The sequence below is a fragment of the Rhopilema esculentum genome, chromosome 12 (genome assembly GCF_057945365.1).
Source record: "Rhopilema esculentum isolate cy_ngs chromosome 12, ASM5794536v1, whole genome shotgun sequence".
Classification (NCBI taxonomy): Eukaryota; Metazoa; Cnidaria; class Scyphozoa; order Rhizostomeae; family Rhizostomatidae; genus Rhopilema; species Rhopilema esculentum.
The window spans coordinates 4,726,000-4,742,369 of NC_142826.1; the positions used below are offsets into that span (position 1 = coordinate 4,726,000).

General features: G+C 35.4%; 1 protein-coding gene across 1 annotated transcript in view; it reads left to right on the forward strand.

The window, feature by feature from the left end:
• The window catches only part of LOC135681621 (dual adapter for phosphotyrosine and 3-phosphotyrosine and 3-phosphoinositide), a 16,373-nt gene extending 826 nt beyond the window's left edge, over positions 1-15,547 (forward strand). Inside the window, exons 2-11 of the mRNA XM_065196193.2 lie at positions 7,722-7,928; positions 10,285-10,407; positions 10,835-10,968; positions 11,147-11,289; positions 11,415-11,462; positions 12,223-12,285; positions 12,427-12,512; positions 13,239-13,326; positions 14,140-14,188; positions 14,358-15,547. Coding sequence (XP_065052265.2) covers positions 7,722-7,928; positions 10,285-10,407; positions 10,835-10,968; positions 11,147-11,289; positions 11,415-11,462; positions 12,223-12,285; positions 12,427-12,512; positions 13,239-13,326; positions 14,140-14,188; positions 14,358-14,374 — 958 coding nt within the window. The 3' untranslated portion in view covers positions 14,375-15,547. The remainder of the gene's footprint in view (positions 1-7,721; positions 7,929-10,284; positions 10,408-10,834; positions 10,969-11,146; positions 11,290-11,414; positions 11,463-12,222; positions 12,286-12,426; positions 12,513-13,238; positions 13,327-14,139; positions 14,189-14,357) is intronic.
• The last annotated feature ends 823 nt before the right edge of the window (positions 15,548-16,370 follow it).

Genomic DNA, 16,370 nt, shown 5'->3' on the forward strand with positions numbered 1-16,370 from the left:
AAATTCCATGCATGGCTTTGTTATTTTTTTGCTATTACTTTGTAAACCCAAACAGCCTAAAGGTCCAAAACGTAAAATGACCCGTTTCACCAACCAAACATAATCTCCATATGTTGAATGAATCAAAGCTGACTGTACTGTAAACATGATAAATAGAAATTGAAATAAAATACAATTAATAACTTAAATATATAAGCTAAAGTGATATTCGTGAAATAGGCAGTGTGAGCTCAATCAATTTTGAAGATCACAGAAATTTTCACCATAGACCGGATGTGGCCTGAGGGCCTTTGGCACTCCTGTTGTAAATAAATAGAGAGTTTCAGCCTTTCAAGATTTTTCAAATGCAATTGAAGTCGTTAGATTCTCAAATGGAAATGTTAAGGCAAGATCTGTCGGCTGCAATGAGTCTGGGGAGAATTTGGGATCGAGCATTATGATCATGCAAAACAATCTGCTTGTTTTGTTCTAGAGTTTATTTGTGAAATGGAATAATAAACAATCAAACAAATTGTACAAATATTTTGCAAAATGTTATTTATGTCATCAAGAATCGTGCTTCAAACCTACGTCGTAAATTGGCTAATTTTTATTTGCGAAAGTTCAGAAGTATGCTGCAGTGAGCAAAAAGCTGTTGCGATTGTAATACATCGAGGATGCAAAAGATTTTTGTTGGCGCAATCGAATAAAAACTTTAAAACTAATTTAGAAAAGCTCTTTTGCTCTTGGAATAATAACAATTAAACTTCAAGACACTCTGACACGATTCGTTGGGACGAATATATTTGAGAAGTAACGTGGCAAACATTAGAAGATCTTCTATCGTGTGCTTATATCTGATGAAATAGTTTGTTCAGAAATGAACTGCGTTCATAAGAATCGTTTTCCAAACTGGATGTGGTCCAGATCGGTCAAAATATTGTTTTTCATTGCAAAATTAGTTTCGGAAAACGATCGGTTTCACAACCAGCCAACTTTAATACCAGTTTCATTGATATCAAACTAAGAAAAAAAGTTTCCATAGATAAGGATGGAACTCTGCAACATAAAAATAGTCTTAAAAGGATTCTTCTCTTTGTGATGGTGCCAAAGGCCTGTCGTTCTGTATGGCCTCCATGTGGCTCTGGAAACCTCATTTTGAAGACCTGTCAGATAGGCCTAATAGGCGTGAGATAAAAAAGGGCACCAACATAATAAAAGCGATGTACTGTGATGCATTTTCAAGAAGCAGTAGCCGACTTTTTTTCATAACATTAATTGTTGTATCGGTTTTTTATTAAAACTATTTTTGACCACTAAACCATCAATTAGTCGATAATATAAAGAGCAGCTGTTAAAATAATGGCGAACAACTTCTATGAAAAAACGGACATTCATAAATTCGAAATTTCTTTATTTTAATGCAATATGAAATTTATAAGATAATTTATGCTCGAGATAAGTACTGATTTTAATGTGTGAAATGAGACTTTTCTCAATGAATGTAAGACCCCGTTCACACTGCTCCGTATTAATATGAAAACGGAGAAAAAAGTTTGTGCCTTGCGCTCACACTGCTCCACCTTGAAACCGGAGACTTTTGAAAACGCACTTTGAAAACGGAGACTTAGACCGCGCCAATTTGAACAACTTTTCTTAACATGGCTAAATCACTCAAAGTTAGCATACTACTCGGAGGAATATTAGTGGCAGTGAGCTATTTGAAAAGTTTATTAGCAGTTGCAAGTGCTGTAAACCAGTTCGTGGCGTTTTCCTTTTCATCTAGAGCGGAGCAATGTGAACGCTTCATTGTTTTCATACCGTTTTCAAATGTATCTGGAGCAGTGTGAACAGGTAAAACGGATCGATACGAAAACGGATAAAAATGAATACGGAGCAATGTGAACATAGCCTAATTCGGAAAAAATCTTTATACATACATGCCATTGTTCATCAATATGTGTTGAATGGGCCACTTGTACTCCTCGGGCCAAATGCAAATAATATTCAAGTAGCTTTGAAGTACTGCAAACGTTTGGCTTGGTATAAAGCGTGGACAGTAAAGTAATAAAATTTGTGTTGTGTACTAGATTTGTGTCTAGTCAGGATTTGTAGTTGCTTTTCAGAAAAAAGAGCAGGTTCTAACTACTTTTTCCTTAGGAAGGTTGTCTACAAAAAGTTTTACTCTCAGAAAAGCAACCAATAACATCATTTGGTCACACAGTCAATTATAAAATGAACACGATATTTACCGTAAAAGCGATCTTAGATTTTTGAAGCTGTTGATAGTTAAAATAGGAAACATAGTTTTAAGGATTCTGAGTCTAGAAATATAATTCGTTTTTCAACTGAATTGTTTGACAAAATCAAAGTTGTTCCCTGCGGACCAATGTCTGTGGTCTACACGCAATTTACAAATTCAACATATGGCCTCGTTTTGAAAATTGCTTCAAAAATTCTGTTGCAAAATTTTGACTTCAAATTCGGAGGTCGATTGAATTCCAAAGAATTTAGTAGGGGTCGTAAAGAAACTGTTACATCTCGACGCGAGGAGGACAATTGTCGAAGGTTGACCTCGTTTCAGGGAAGGAATGACAGTCAATAAGAGCCAACGTTAGTTTCCCTATAGCAAGTAGCAATTGGCATTTCGTTAGATACATCTGTGACAAAAGGCATCCGGCGCTTTACCGCTTGGTTAACCTTGAAATAATTTGAGCATGTTCTTGCAGAAAGCGTTGAATTCGTATGAACGAAGTTTCTCATTTGCTTCTTCTCTTTTCTGTTTGAGGCAAAAAGGCCTTTGAAGTAATTTCCAATATGAGGCTGCAAATAAAGGTGTTTTTAGCGTTTTTCTGCTTCTGGGAAGTTGTGAAGTCCAGGCCAGAAAAATTAACTTGCATTTGGTATGAATGAAATGATTTATAAATTTATATGAAGAAAACTAGCGGAAATAGTTGTATTATAAAATTTTTGCTTTTAGTCCATTCCATGCAGCTTCATTTGAACCAGCTCATTTTCTTGAACTTACCATTATTATTGTAGTTCTTACGTAAATATAAAGGAATCAAGTTTGTTAAATCCCCAAAAGACTCAGAAGTGATACACACTTTTTTTGTAAGAACAGTTTTATAAGAACTCGAGCCTCGAAATTGGTCAAAAGTTAAGAACAAATTAAGAACATGCTGAGGCTGAGCTAGTAGAGTGCAATTTTGAACAACTTTTTATCTCAAAAACGAGAATATTTAGCCATGTGTGGGTGCTTTTTGGTGAATATTTAAACATGGGGCCAAATGAAGGTTGTCTCACGCACCTTTTTGGCAAATGAGGCCCGAACTTATGTGCTGGTGTTTAATGTGTGCTTGGGCCGTACTACCTTTCACTATTTGTTTCCGAGCATTCACGGTAGTGTTATAGTTTGAAATTTTTTAAGGAGAAAAACAGTCTCTATTTTGCGTCTAGTCTCATTTTTCGAAAGGGTTTAGCAAAAAATGATTTGGGATGATACAAAGGACGGGTACCGTTTAAAAGTTCCATCTGGAAATATTGTACTGTGGCCTGGCTTGCTGAGAAAAGTACCCCCTCTAAAAGTAGTGCTTTTTTGAAGAAAAGATACATGTTACTACGAATTTTCTGGTAGAATATTCCAGAGTGGAGGATGTGACGTGCCAATGGTCTTAGGACCATTCCTAATTTTAAGATGCAGTGATAATCGCTTTGTGCAGTTGTGCAGAGATAAAACGATTTTGTGCAGTGATAAACTGTAAAAGTGCGCAGTGATAGCGGTAGTTGTAGTCATAACAGGCTGATTTTGCACATTTTTGCAAAATTCAGAAATTAATGGCAATGTTGATGAAAATTGATAACCTAGTGCGAAAAAAAAGGGCGTGGCTAGCGAAAAAGCTAGAGAAGCTATGCAGGATTGGGGAAGTGTCCTGCTCATTCTTGTTAATATGATAAGATACTCTCAAAGATATTTATTTTCTCCTCGATGACCTTCCGAACCTCTTTTTGAGTTTGGACCGCATAACCAGAAACATACCTCGCCTCATGAAGCACCCCTAATGGTTGCACCCCTCATGAAGCACCCCAATGAGCGGAGGGTTAAATGGGAGGGACTAAATAGAGCTTCTTTAAAAGCATAATGGCAATGTCTTCTAAGACCCCGTTTACACTAGAGTGTTTTATCCGGATAAATTTTTATGCAGCGCGCAACTACCGTGCCCACCTACAGAGTATGCTTTTTTGAAACAGTAAACGATTGTGTGCATCTTTTTCCCTTCACCTGCTACTCTCAAAAGATATTTTATTTTGTCCTCGAGGACCTTCTGTGTTGTCGGTTTTTCCGTGTTGGCAGAAACTGAATCTTGGCGGCAATTCATAATCGCTTTCCAGCTTAAAGAACAGAGCTCAACGGGATGATGTCACAAGAATCTCTTTTTGAGTTTGGACCGCATAACCAGAAACATAGATATTGTAAAAGACATCTAAATGTAATATTGTGGTAATATAAGTCTACCAGTCATGCCAAAACAACAGTAATCCATCAGGCCTTTCTCTTTCTGTATCTTAGTCAATTTTTAATCAAAGAATAAATTTAAAAAAACCTTAAAAAATTGTGCAATGGATTAATGACAAGGAACGAACATGATTAAGAACCTTGAAGGATTTCCAATTTTTTTCTATGCCACAAGATACTTCGCTACGTAGAAAACCGTGGTTTTTTCAAAAGTCGAAAAGGATTTTTGCCTGTTGTTCTTGTTCCCTCGAATTTTTTGCTTGGTCAGTTTCATTATTGATAATGATCCCGTGTTTTCTATTTTGCTTTTTCCCCGCTTCTGCACTCATAAGTATTCTGACGAACCGACCAATGGCTAGAATGATATTCTCCTTTTTCTTCCTTGAACTTAGTTTTCTTGCTCTTATTTCATCTAATTTTCTCCTTGTCAAGAAACCCATTGATCCTTTTCTTCCAAATTCTATTTTTCACACAACAAAGAATTTAGTTCCGTACATTTTTCTTCGATGGCTCTCAGCGAAATGTGAAGATTGGTAGTTTTCACTTTTCATCAACATCGTATCTAGTAGTTTGTTCTTGCAAATGCTTTGTTTGGAGCCAATTTGGAGTAACACAGCTCTTATTGGAAGCTCGTTTTATCTTCTGACGAGCCTCTTCTTCAGGTAGAGTGGCGATGAAGCAAAGCAACAAAGCAATGGATACACAGAAGAACGACATAATTTTGAGACATCTACGTCAAAGACATGGTGGCAGATTTGCAAAGACAGTTTTCTTTTTTTTCATGGCAGACAAATTTAGTTCCTGTTTAGCTGCAACAAATAGCAATCGAGTAAACTTTCGACGTGGCCAAAGAATACAAGTCCATCGCAACTAATATTTTTTTCAGTTTGAAGAAATGAACTATCATTTTGTCGGACAAACTTGTCGGACTATCTTCTATGCGTATTATTTTTCAAGATGGGTTTGTCTCTCATGGGAAAGTATTTGTGTTCGAGAGAGCGAAAGCCTACAAAACCTTTTTGGAAAACGAGGAGAAATGGGACTCTGTTTGAGATAGCAGGTGTTCGAGATAGCAAGAGTCAACTGAATCTGTTTCCGTCGAGTTTCATCTCCTTAGATCATTCTTGTTATGTTCTAGCTCCCCAACTTTCTCGTTTGACTCTTTCTTCTACTGTCCTGTCCCGGAGTCAAAATGGGGGCTCGAAATTCTTGCTTTGCCCCTTTAGGCAATGCTTATTGCTTTGGTTGCAGCCATTTAGTCCCCCACTTCTGACAGCCCTGCCATTTAGCAATATCATTTATATGCGCCTATTTTGTGTCGCTATCGCTCGTAATTTATGTTGCTCACCCTTCAGTGTATCCAACATCCAATCCATACCATCCTATTGACCGAATGATAAGCTATGCCATCAGTCGTCAAATTGTCAGGAAGAACCTAAGACACGAAACAACCTAATATCATTTTTACATATGTAATGTACATTCAATACAGTTGAATTTAAAAAGAGAATAACTAATAAAATGATATCCCCAATTCTCTTTGTGTTGGTACCTAAATGAGTGTTATGTGTCTTGCCAAAACCCCTGGAGTCGTAGCTCATCCGCCCTCCTTGCCGGTCTCCCGCCAAGTTAGCCGTTGGCCATCGCTCGTAGCCCTAAGCTAGGGAACCCTGCCAGGTGGTACCAGTCGGGTCAGGCTGGACCTGTAAGCTGGTGGAGGGAAGGAACGCTTTAATTCCCCATTCATGTCCTGTCGGAGCATGCTGCTGCCACTGAAATTATATTGGATAACAGCAAATAGTAAAGAGATCACCTAACAGTACCTTTGAATGCCTCGGGGTAGGTTTGGTTGATTGGGGACACCATATTTCTACTGAATCTGAGCGTATTTACCAGTGGCATGGTGGCTCCAAATTGGCTAGGGGGCACCAACCTTTTCTGGCGCTCCCTAAAGTTAAGCCCATGGCACAACTCTGTCAGGGCGGACTAAATGTGATTGAAAATGGGGGGACACAATGTTATCATTGTTAAAGGATTTCACGAAGGCCACCACCATGGTTAGCGGGAAGAAAAATTATAAAAGTTATTGGGACTGCTGGAAACTGTATCTTAAATGATTTCATTATCAATTGAGATTGAAGAAAGATCCTAGGCAGTATTCATAAACTTTCTTTTACCATTAAGCCATAATGTTTAGATGGTACACGGGTTTAATGAAAGGGCGCCACCATGTTTTGCAGCAAGAAAAATTTTACAAATATGACGTTCTTGAAACTCTAAAAACTCATCTAAAATATTTACGCCATAGATTTAGAAACTAGGAGGATCCATGGAAATGTTCGTAAATCTTTCTGTATCATTACGCCAAAAATCTATAGTGAGAGCCGCCACCATGGCTGGCGGCAAGAAAACATTTTGAAAGTATAACTTTCTAGGGATGACCAGAAACTGCACTCATAATGTCTACAACATACGTCACTTTAGGCCCAATGGAGATATAAGAAACTATCCAGAAGCATATTTTATTATTATGTACCAAAGTTTTTATCTGTTTTGCATTTGAAAAGACCGCAACATGAATACGGTAAAGATATTGCAAAATTTAGAAACACGTTTAACAATATTGTTTTACATTTAACATTTACATCTAACACATTTAACATCTATTTAAAGCATGAGCATAAGTATACCAACAGAAGAATAATTCTATTGAAAATACAAGGCAAAGTATATTTGTAAAGTTGAAGCATTATTGTTTAAAACCCGATCGCGCGTGATTCTGGCGCCCCTTGGTTCCTGGTCGCTGAAGGGGCACTTGCCCCCTGCCCCCGGGCACCACGCCACTGGTATTTACCATAGAGTTCTTAACTCTATGGTATTTACAGATTACCCCCGCGTAAATTGGCCCATATAAAGTACGAGGTACAATTGGCCCAGATTCCCACATTCGGGAGCTCGTTGGCAGTCTTGAACGAGGCTGTTTTATGTCACTGCGAGGGCAACTTCTGTTTGTTTATAAATATATTGAGATTGTAAGTTGTACAGAAGATATTGAATCCAAGGTTTTATGGCAATTATAAATTAAGGGTGAATTGTTAAAAAGAAATATATCCAGAAAAATTGCACCACAATTTGATAAACAATTTTTTGAAACTATAATTGGAGACAACAGGAAAAGTGCATGGAAGGAGTAAAATGGCCTGATAAAAAGCATATTCTTCCACAGTGACTACATGGAAAAGCAAGGAATGGATGGGTCTCGCGTTGTTCAGGTAGAATCCGCTGATGGCCATAGCATTTACAGAGATGGTGAAAACTCTCCTGATGATAAAAGCTCTGTATGCAGTTCGAATTCCCTTCAAAGGAATAACTCTGTTGGCAGACCAAAACGCAATCTGGGTGTCGTCGTACCACAATGTTTAGAGGAAATATCGTAAGTAGACGTTAGCTTTATTTGCAATAAGTCCTAATTACAATGTCCACAATTTATGACTCAAGCCATCATTTCTTGGGCAGTATGGTTTTTTTCCGTGATCCTGTTTTTTGTTGCATGACACTGGATTAGTACCCACAAAAGAAAATATGTACTCATTATTCGTACATAATGAGGTATTTCCCTGTCAAAGCAGCAAAGCCTGATGTAAATGCTTTTTGTAAAATTTGACCAGATTGTTTAAATTAATGTAATCATCACCACACCTTGATTCTACTGTCGATCAGATTCTTTTCTGTGTGTTTTTCTTTACTTCCTTGTCTTATGCCACTAGTTTCCCAGCTGCATTTAAGTGAGAAAATAATTATTGTGTGGTGGCTAGAGATACATTTTCCATGGTGCTTAATATCCCTAAACCGCTGTCTCCCTTGATTCCCCCCTTAAATTTTTGCTGATTTAGTTCAAGTTAATTGCACCATTAATGACAAATTTAACATGCATATCATATCAGTAATATCCTATAACTTTAAAATATTCAGTTCTATACATTAAAAATATTATACAAGTACTAATGTAGCAATAGAAGGTGCAGATGTAACCAGAAAATGATATGATCTTCATGGAACAATTAGAATAGTTTGGTAGGCAATTCCTTCTATTTATAAGACATTAAAGAGAAGGTGCTTCTGCAAAGATATTATCAAGGAGATACACAATAAATGGCAACTGGATATGATTTTCCATTAAAATTTTCCTAAAAGATAGTGCGGGAAAATAACCGACCAGAGCAAGGCTCGAACTCACAACCACTTACTTTATACGTCAAGTGCTCTGCCACTGAGCTATCGGGTCGTGCTTTCAAGCCATCACCCAAGGCTGAGTCATTGCACGTTTGAAAAAGCATACCCATGCAACTGGTTATCTCTTCTGCTATATCTTCTTCATCAAGGCTTGTATTGCCATACTTCCTGACTCCCCTGGGTTCCTGGTCCCTCTCTTTTTGGGCCTCCTGGAAAATACCTTAATTCTCTTGGTTTTTGTGTAAGATTCAGACAAGAAGTGAAAAAACCAGCAATAAAAGCATGAATTCTACTTCTCCCTTTTGCCATTCATTTCCTCTGACATCATGCTCATTTGGGTTCCAAATTCTGAATTTGCATTTTTTTAACCCACTACAAAAGCTTGTCTATGTGTTTCATCAATCTAATCATTGATCAGTGGCATCTTCTAGCAGTTTTTATCAATTAATCTACTATTTCTTGCACTCTTAGCATTATTCCGATACTCAATCCTGCTCAGTATCAATCTATTCAAACAATACCAGTTTTGAATGTAAACCTTTTGCAGATTTGACAGTTAAACTAAGTCATAAGTACAATCTCTAGTTTCTTCACTGAACTATTTTGATCTCTGAAGGGATCAAATTATCTTTTTGATCTCTGGTATGTCTACTATCTTTTCATTATAGTTTGCACTACTATATTGCACTATTTCATTATACAAAAATGCTTTTTATCTCCTACATTGTTTGGGTTTTTTATTTTTTAAAAATACAGATTTTTCAAATCACTCCTGTGATTGCCTGAGACATTCTTTATTGTGACCATACAATGTTACTTGAATGGCAGCTAGGAGAACCAATGCTATGATGTTGCTTTTTTTAAAAATGATAAATTTTTTCCAATAATTCTTTTTATTAACCCACACTTCAATATTATGTACAGTGGTTTGTTTGTTTGTTTGTTAGTAAGGAAATATACTTTGTTAAACTGGTTAAACAATGATAGAATGATAGATAGATAAAGTATTTTAGCATTGAAAGATCATCATGAAAAGCTAGTTTTGGTAGTTTGTTGATGGCTGCAATGGTTAGGCCCATCCATATAGGGGGGGTGTTTGGGGTGTGACATCCCCTTGAGCCAATTCTTTGCAAAAACGAGGAGTTTTTTTGCTATGTAAAGGTGCTTAGTTGGCAAATTTCAAAACTTGTTGGTAAATAAAGAATGCCTCACCACTTTTGTATGCAAATGGGACTTTGAAACCCCCTTGAGCACAAAAGCAAGTGCCTACCCTGGCAATGGTAAAAATTTTTGCGTTCTTAAGTTGGTCTAGTCAGGCAAGCAGTAAATAAGAGTGGCAATAGAAGAAAATGTTGCTACCTTATACACAATGTTTCTTCATTTTCTTTTTTTGTATTAATTTCAGGTAAGAGTAAATTGCTACTTTGATAATGTGTTTACACGCCAGTCAAAGGTTTAGGGAAATAGCTTGCAATGCTATGTTTAGCACCTGATCATTGTTTCTAAGATCCTGAAAAATTTTCTTTACCAGAAGTATATATTTTTCGTAATTTTAGGTGGTTTCACAAAGGAATGTCAAGAAATACAGCAGAAGCGCTTCTTTTGACAAATGCCTTTGAAGGGTCTTACCTCCTGAGAGATAGTGCTACGTGTCCTGGAAATTATTCTGTTTCTGTAAGGTATCCAGTGTCAAGTTATCTTCCAGGATTTATTTTGTGGCCTATTGCATTATAAAAATTAATAAGATGAAACAGTTTTAAGCAAATGTCTGTCATTTCTGCTTGATTTTATAATTTGATTTGAATTCTTTTTTAACCAGCTTTGTCAGGCATTGTGGAATTAGATATGTTATTTATGTTAAAGGTTGTTTCTTTGTTTTAGATATATACCCAATTAGTCACTTGATTTTCTGACAATATATATATATTTTTAACATTAATTAAGTTTAACTTTCATATATTTATTTAATCAAGACTTTTCCTTTATCTTTCTTCAGATATTAAGTTTATCCTACTTTTCTTTTCTGTGCTTACAGTATTAGATAAGTTTGTTTCTTTTCCCAGTATTAAGGGATTCCCAATATCAAATATAAGTAATTCATTGCAGGTACTCCAAATCTGTGAAACATTTTACACTAACCTTTGATGGTGAAGTGTATAAATTTGGTATTGGAACATTTTATTCAGTAGAGGAATTATTAGACCATTTTGCATCTTTGCCAGTTCTTGGCACAGACAGTGGTATGTATTTTTTGAATTTTTATTTGTCCATATTTTTCGTATCACCTCTCACTGTATTACATAGTCTCATGATTCTTTTTACCAATTGTTTATTTTAACTTTATCAACGCATATTATATAAATATATAAAGACGTGAAGCTTATTATTATATTCTTACTTAATTAATGCTTGTTTTAGGGGGAACTATAACCTTGAAATTTCCATACTACAACAATGTACAGGAGCCAATTTCATATGAGGTCATAGCAAGACATGCTGAAGCAGGACGATCCTTGTCTTTTTCAAAACAAGGTATTAGTGATCAGCCACCTGATTATCATGTGAGTTTTTTTATTCAGATTTGAACTATTCCTTCAAATAAAAATTTCTAGTGGTATACCTGCTCCAGTTTTTTACATTGTTCTGTATATTTCCATATAAAAAGTATGACCAATTTTTTTCCTAGATTGCTTCAAAAGAGGGATATCTTGTAAAGCTTGGTGCCATTAGGAAGGTTTGTACAATTTTAAACTTGTTTCATATTATATTTTATCATCCATTGCTACCACAATTCAATTTTTGTTTTCCTTTGTTTTGCTCTTGCACACCGATATTGTGTTACTTGAGAAGTCTATTTAATTGCAGTTAAAAAATATTACAATGTCATGCTTTCTCATTAACTGTCAAAAGTACTACACTTCATGTATGCCAATGTTAACTTTCATAGTTATTAGTAAAACTTTCCATTTAGCTTCTATTCTACAAGTATTTTGCCAATTGGTCAGGTATAACCCTTGTCTTTAGTAAACATTGTTTTGGTAAGTCTGTTATTCTAGCATAAATCTCATTATGCAATAAGCATGACTAGAATCTGCAATTGATTGATGGCCTCGCTATATATGGCAATGAAGGACTGTAAAAATAGTGTATAAGAAACTCGTTTTTCCAGATCAGTATGCCAAGTTCTTAATGAAAGAGATAAAGAAATAATAATGCTTAATTCTATATCCTATTATCTTCTCCTTTTTAAAAAAAATGACTCTGTTGCATAATTTTCATGCCATACAGTCTGTTCTAAAAATTCCTTCATACTTTTCTTTTTGTTCCAGAAGGTTTTCCTCTGACGTAAAAACTGATAAGGAACTGAGGACAAATTCAGGCTGACCAGTTCCAAAAATTTCGTACAGAATTGACAAAAAATAAGTCTGCTGTTTCTTTTAAAGTAGATTCTAGTTTGTGGGTCTATTGTTGTACACTCAAATTTTTCTCTACAGAATTGGAAAAAACGATGGTTTGTTCTAAGAAAAAATGAACTGATGTATTTCAAGTCAAGAGAGGTGTGTTACATTTTTATGCTGTTGTTGTATGAATCTACATATTTGCTTTGCCTTAACTGATATGTAACATGGCCATTAAATTTCAATTTTCCATTATCCATTTACTGTTTCATCGAATTGATAAAATTAACTCTTTTACAGAAAGATACAGCAATTAGAAAAATTAACCTTGAAAATGGCATTGAAGTTTCAGAGGAAGAAATGCCAGGAAAACGGAATTGCTTTCAGTAAGTTGTTAACGTGTTAAAGAAATCTTGACTAAAGTATTTCTCTGTCTCTTAAAGACGGTCTAGGTGAAATCTTAATTTTATTTTTATTGTGAAAAAACTGACAACCTATTAGTGTAGTATCTAAATGTGGGGAGTTTAGATAATCATGTCAAGAAAGTTTAATTTCCAAATCGTATGAAAAACTAGCAACATTTTTCTCGTGAACAATTAAATTTATGTTTCAATCATTCGATAATGAATGATAACGAAATCTAGTCATAATTTAATCTATATAGTCGCAATTTTCAAAGAGGATAAGAAAGTCTTTGGACATAACTTTGGATCTCCAATGATCTTGCAACCCCTCTATTAGCCTAGACAAATTCCCAAGCCCCCAGCTCTTATTCCATCCCCATATTATCCTTCGGTGTTTAGAAATTCATATTTAGATAGGTTGTATCTCAGCTTTCTCCCTCTAATATATTTTACGTATGATTCTCCTTTGTAAAAGTCTCTTTGGTTTTTCTAAAGCTTCTGCTGAAAAAGTTTAAAAAAGTGCAGCCCCCTTCCAATTACTCTAATCTCCCTAACTTTTGAATTCAAGAGAAACCGCGAATATTTTTTCGTGATATCCTTGTTGGTTCTGAAACCTCGTCTTCAACGTATTTATATTCTAATCTCAATATCCAATTGTAGCAAATTTTGGCAAATCCCTTTTTTTACTTTTGCACGTATATTTTCTAGTCTACAACTGCCTTGGCGAACGTTTCACTTTTATGCCAGTACACCGCGAGATGCTGATGAGTGGATAAACATCTTGAAATGGAAGCTTGTAAGTTTCAGTTCTTATATGTTTTATTTACTTTTGATAAGGAAAACCCTAGAGCAAAAGAAAAGCGCGTTAAACATGTTTTTGTCCTTCCCCTTCGAACACGACAAACACAATCTTGCAAGGGAGGAGCCTGGAACCCCTTGCTCGCCTGCTACACCAAAGCCAAAAGCTTTTTCTCGTGAGACACTTTTAAGGCCTGTTTTATGAATTCTGTATTTTGAAGCATTCCAAGGAATCTTTTCATTTACAGCAAAACCTTGAAGTGTTATTTTACAGCATTTGCTTGATGACAAGTAAAATCTTGACACAGCTGATTTGTATGAAATGTTTTCGAATACCTCTTTACGGCAAAAGTTCTAATTTTTTCTTTGCTGTCAAGAAATATTATTGAATAGTTCGTTTAAATTGCTGAAATTAAAATCAAAACAGAAGGTTGGGAACCAAATAAGAAATAACGTGTTTTTCGCTAGAACATTGAAATTATATATCCTGGGAAAATGTCTTGAAATTACCTTTGATTAAAATTTGCTTGATTAAGATTAACTTTTGGAAAAAAATTGTTGCTGTTCTTAAAAAGCAAGGCTTTGTATGTAATTCAAATTCCCATAAAAATAAAGACAGGCGGTTATGCTGTAAAGGGAGAGGAAATCGTAATCTGAAACAATAAATATTTTTAATAAGGAATGCTAATTAAACAATATTTATTTAATTTGCGAAGTTTTTTGTATATCAGTTATTGTCATGCAAGCAGTTTTTCCCACGTTGTCAACAACAGAACAAAAATCAGATTTCTCATCTCTTTTCGTTTTTCAGGAATATTACAAGGAAAGAAGTTCCAAAAACATTTCTAAGGATCCATTAGGTTGGTTTATTGCTTTTCATATTTAGTTTTGTTTGTACTCATACATTTCTGGTTAACCTAGACATTTCTGTGATTCTATTTTCGATTATTGTTATGTTATTTTCAAAAGTTTTGTTTTTAGTTGAAATAAAAAGGTGATTTTGTTAGAACTGTGACCTTCATTTTTTAGCATCCATGGCCAGATAACGACTCCAGCTTGTAAAGTGGAACATTGTCACCGTCATGTACAGAGAGGGCCTTGCTTACAACCTGGCATTAAAGAATGCTTTACTACTTCGTTGTATTGATTGTAAATTTTTATACTGTTCAATATGTAGGTTTTTATTCTTTGGTAACATGTCCACGAATTTACTAATGATTTTAATTAAATTGATGTAACCCGTAGTTTTGCGAGACATTAGGTTTTTTGATAGTATTTTTATTCACAGTCACATTAAAATCGACTGGTACGTCTTTCCTATTTGCACACTGGAAATTTTTTGCGGTGGCTACCAATTCGTGGTAAAGCGCTACTCTTCTGTGACGTTTTGAATGAAAGGAACAGTTTTTTCTATCAGAAATTCGATAACAAGCTCTATACATACTAGTTGAATAAACACACTCCACTTTTTCTGTATGAGTTACTCATTTGTTTCTTTCTATGTAGCTTTGCCTAAATATTCTGATTTTAAGCTTAAGGAAACCGAGTACTAAAATGTACTTAAAACCATACAAAAATCGCCCTGCTCTTGGTTTTTAGCATGTTTAGCCCCTCAAAAACATTTTAGCCTCCTTAATCTGTAATATGCTCCGCGGCCTTTCAACTTAGATCCACGTACCTTTGCAACTTAGTTCACCTTAACCAATTATGTGAAAGGTATAGCTCGTCAGCTCTTTTCTACCTGTCGTTAACTGTTGGTTCTATTTCTTAATCATAGATTATATTTTGTTTATGTAAACATCTTTGATATTATCTACAGCATTGAAGATTAGCTTGTCCCTTTTATATCTACAGTATAAAGTACAATAAATTCGATTTATTGCAAAATTTCATATAGACAATTGCGCACGACTAGCTTTAGCGTTGAAAAATCTTCTGCCCCAGATAACCCCCATGCCCCAGTATTTTAATACCCACATATGCTGCTTTTACTTCAGTTGACGTAGCTAGTCGATTGCTCTTGAAATTATCGCTGGTTTTATACTGACTCGGTGTATATATGTATCTGAAACTCATTGGCATATTCAGTTAGCAAACAGTTTTTGTAACGTACATATTTATTCTGATATTTAGACATTGTGCTTTTAATTAGTTAGTTGTAGTTGAGAAGATTTTGTACTGTCTTGCTAAATGAATGTCTAGATCTGGTTCAAATCGAATAATTCCCCTTTTTTGTAATTTTAATCTTGACACCTCAAGTTTATTGATGGTTATAATATTAGAGGGATAATGATGACCAGGATCGGGCCATTCTCCTTACATATAACGGTGGTAACAATGTTTCACCTGCACCAGAGGGGTCTTCTTCTAACATAACATTGTGACGAACATTTTTGTGCATATGACGTATTTGACGTATTTTTGCCAATGTTACAGTAAGTCAGGCTACCGGAGTCCCTGCTGCATTCAGATATCAAAATAACATGCAATGTCCAGATTATCTCCAATGTATACCTAGATACAATCGATATTCATTCAGTTCCATATATAAATGGAGATACTTCTCCAAAGGCCATTGAACCTTTTGTAAACTAAGCTGGTTAAAGATTTATCATAAGAGGAGCTTTATCATCGCGGATGACTCAAAAGGTTTTAAACGTTAGAAATCCGTCAGAAATCATGCCAGAAAAGACACGTGGTGTTAGTTTTCTATTTTAAAGCGTGTACGATACCTTGTGCAGAAAATATACTCTATATTAGGATCGAGTACCATATCTGCAAAGGCCATCAAAGAAATTTGACATCCGTTTGCTATTTTACTTTGAAACACTTGTCTTCGAATTGCACAGGTTGTATTAAAGTCTACTCACTATACAGCCTACTCAAAATTATATCTTAGCATTATGGCTTTTGCTGGGATGTGCCGGGTCTCAGGCTTGCTAAGGTAAAATTAAAGGATAACAAAGAAATCATATCAGAATGCCTTGCCAGACTAAAACAGTCGTTGAAGCAATGACAATATTATCAAATTTTAATGTGCTT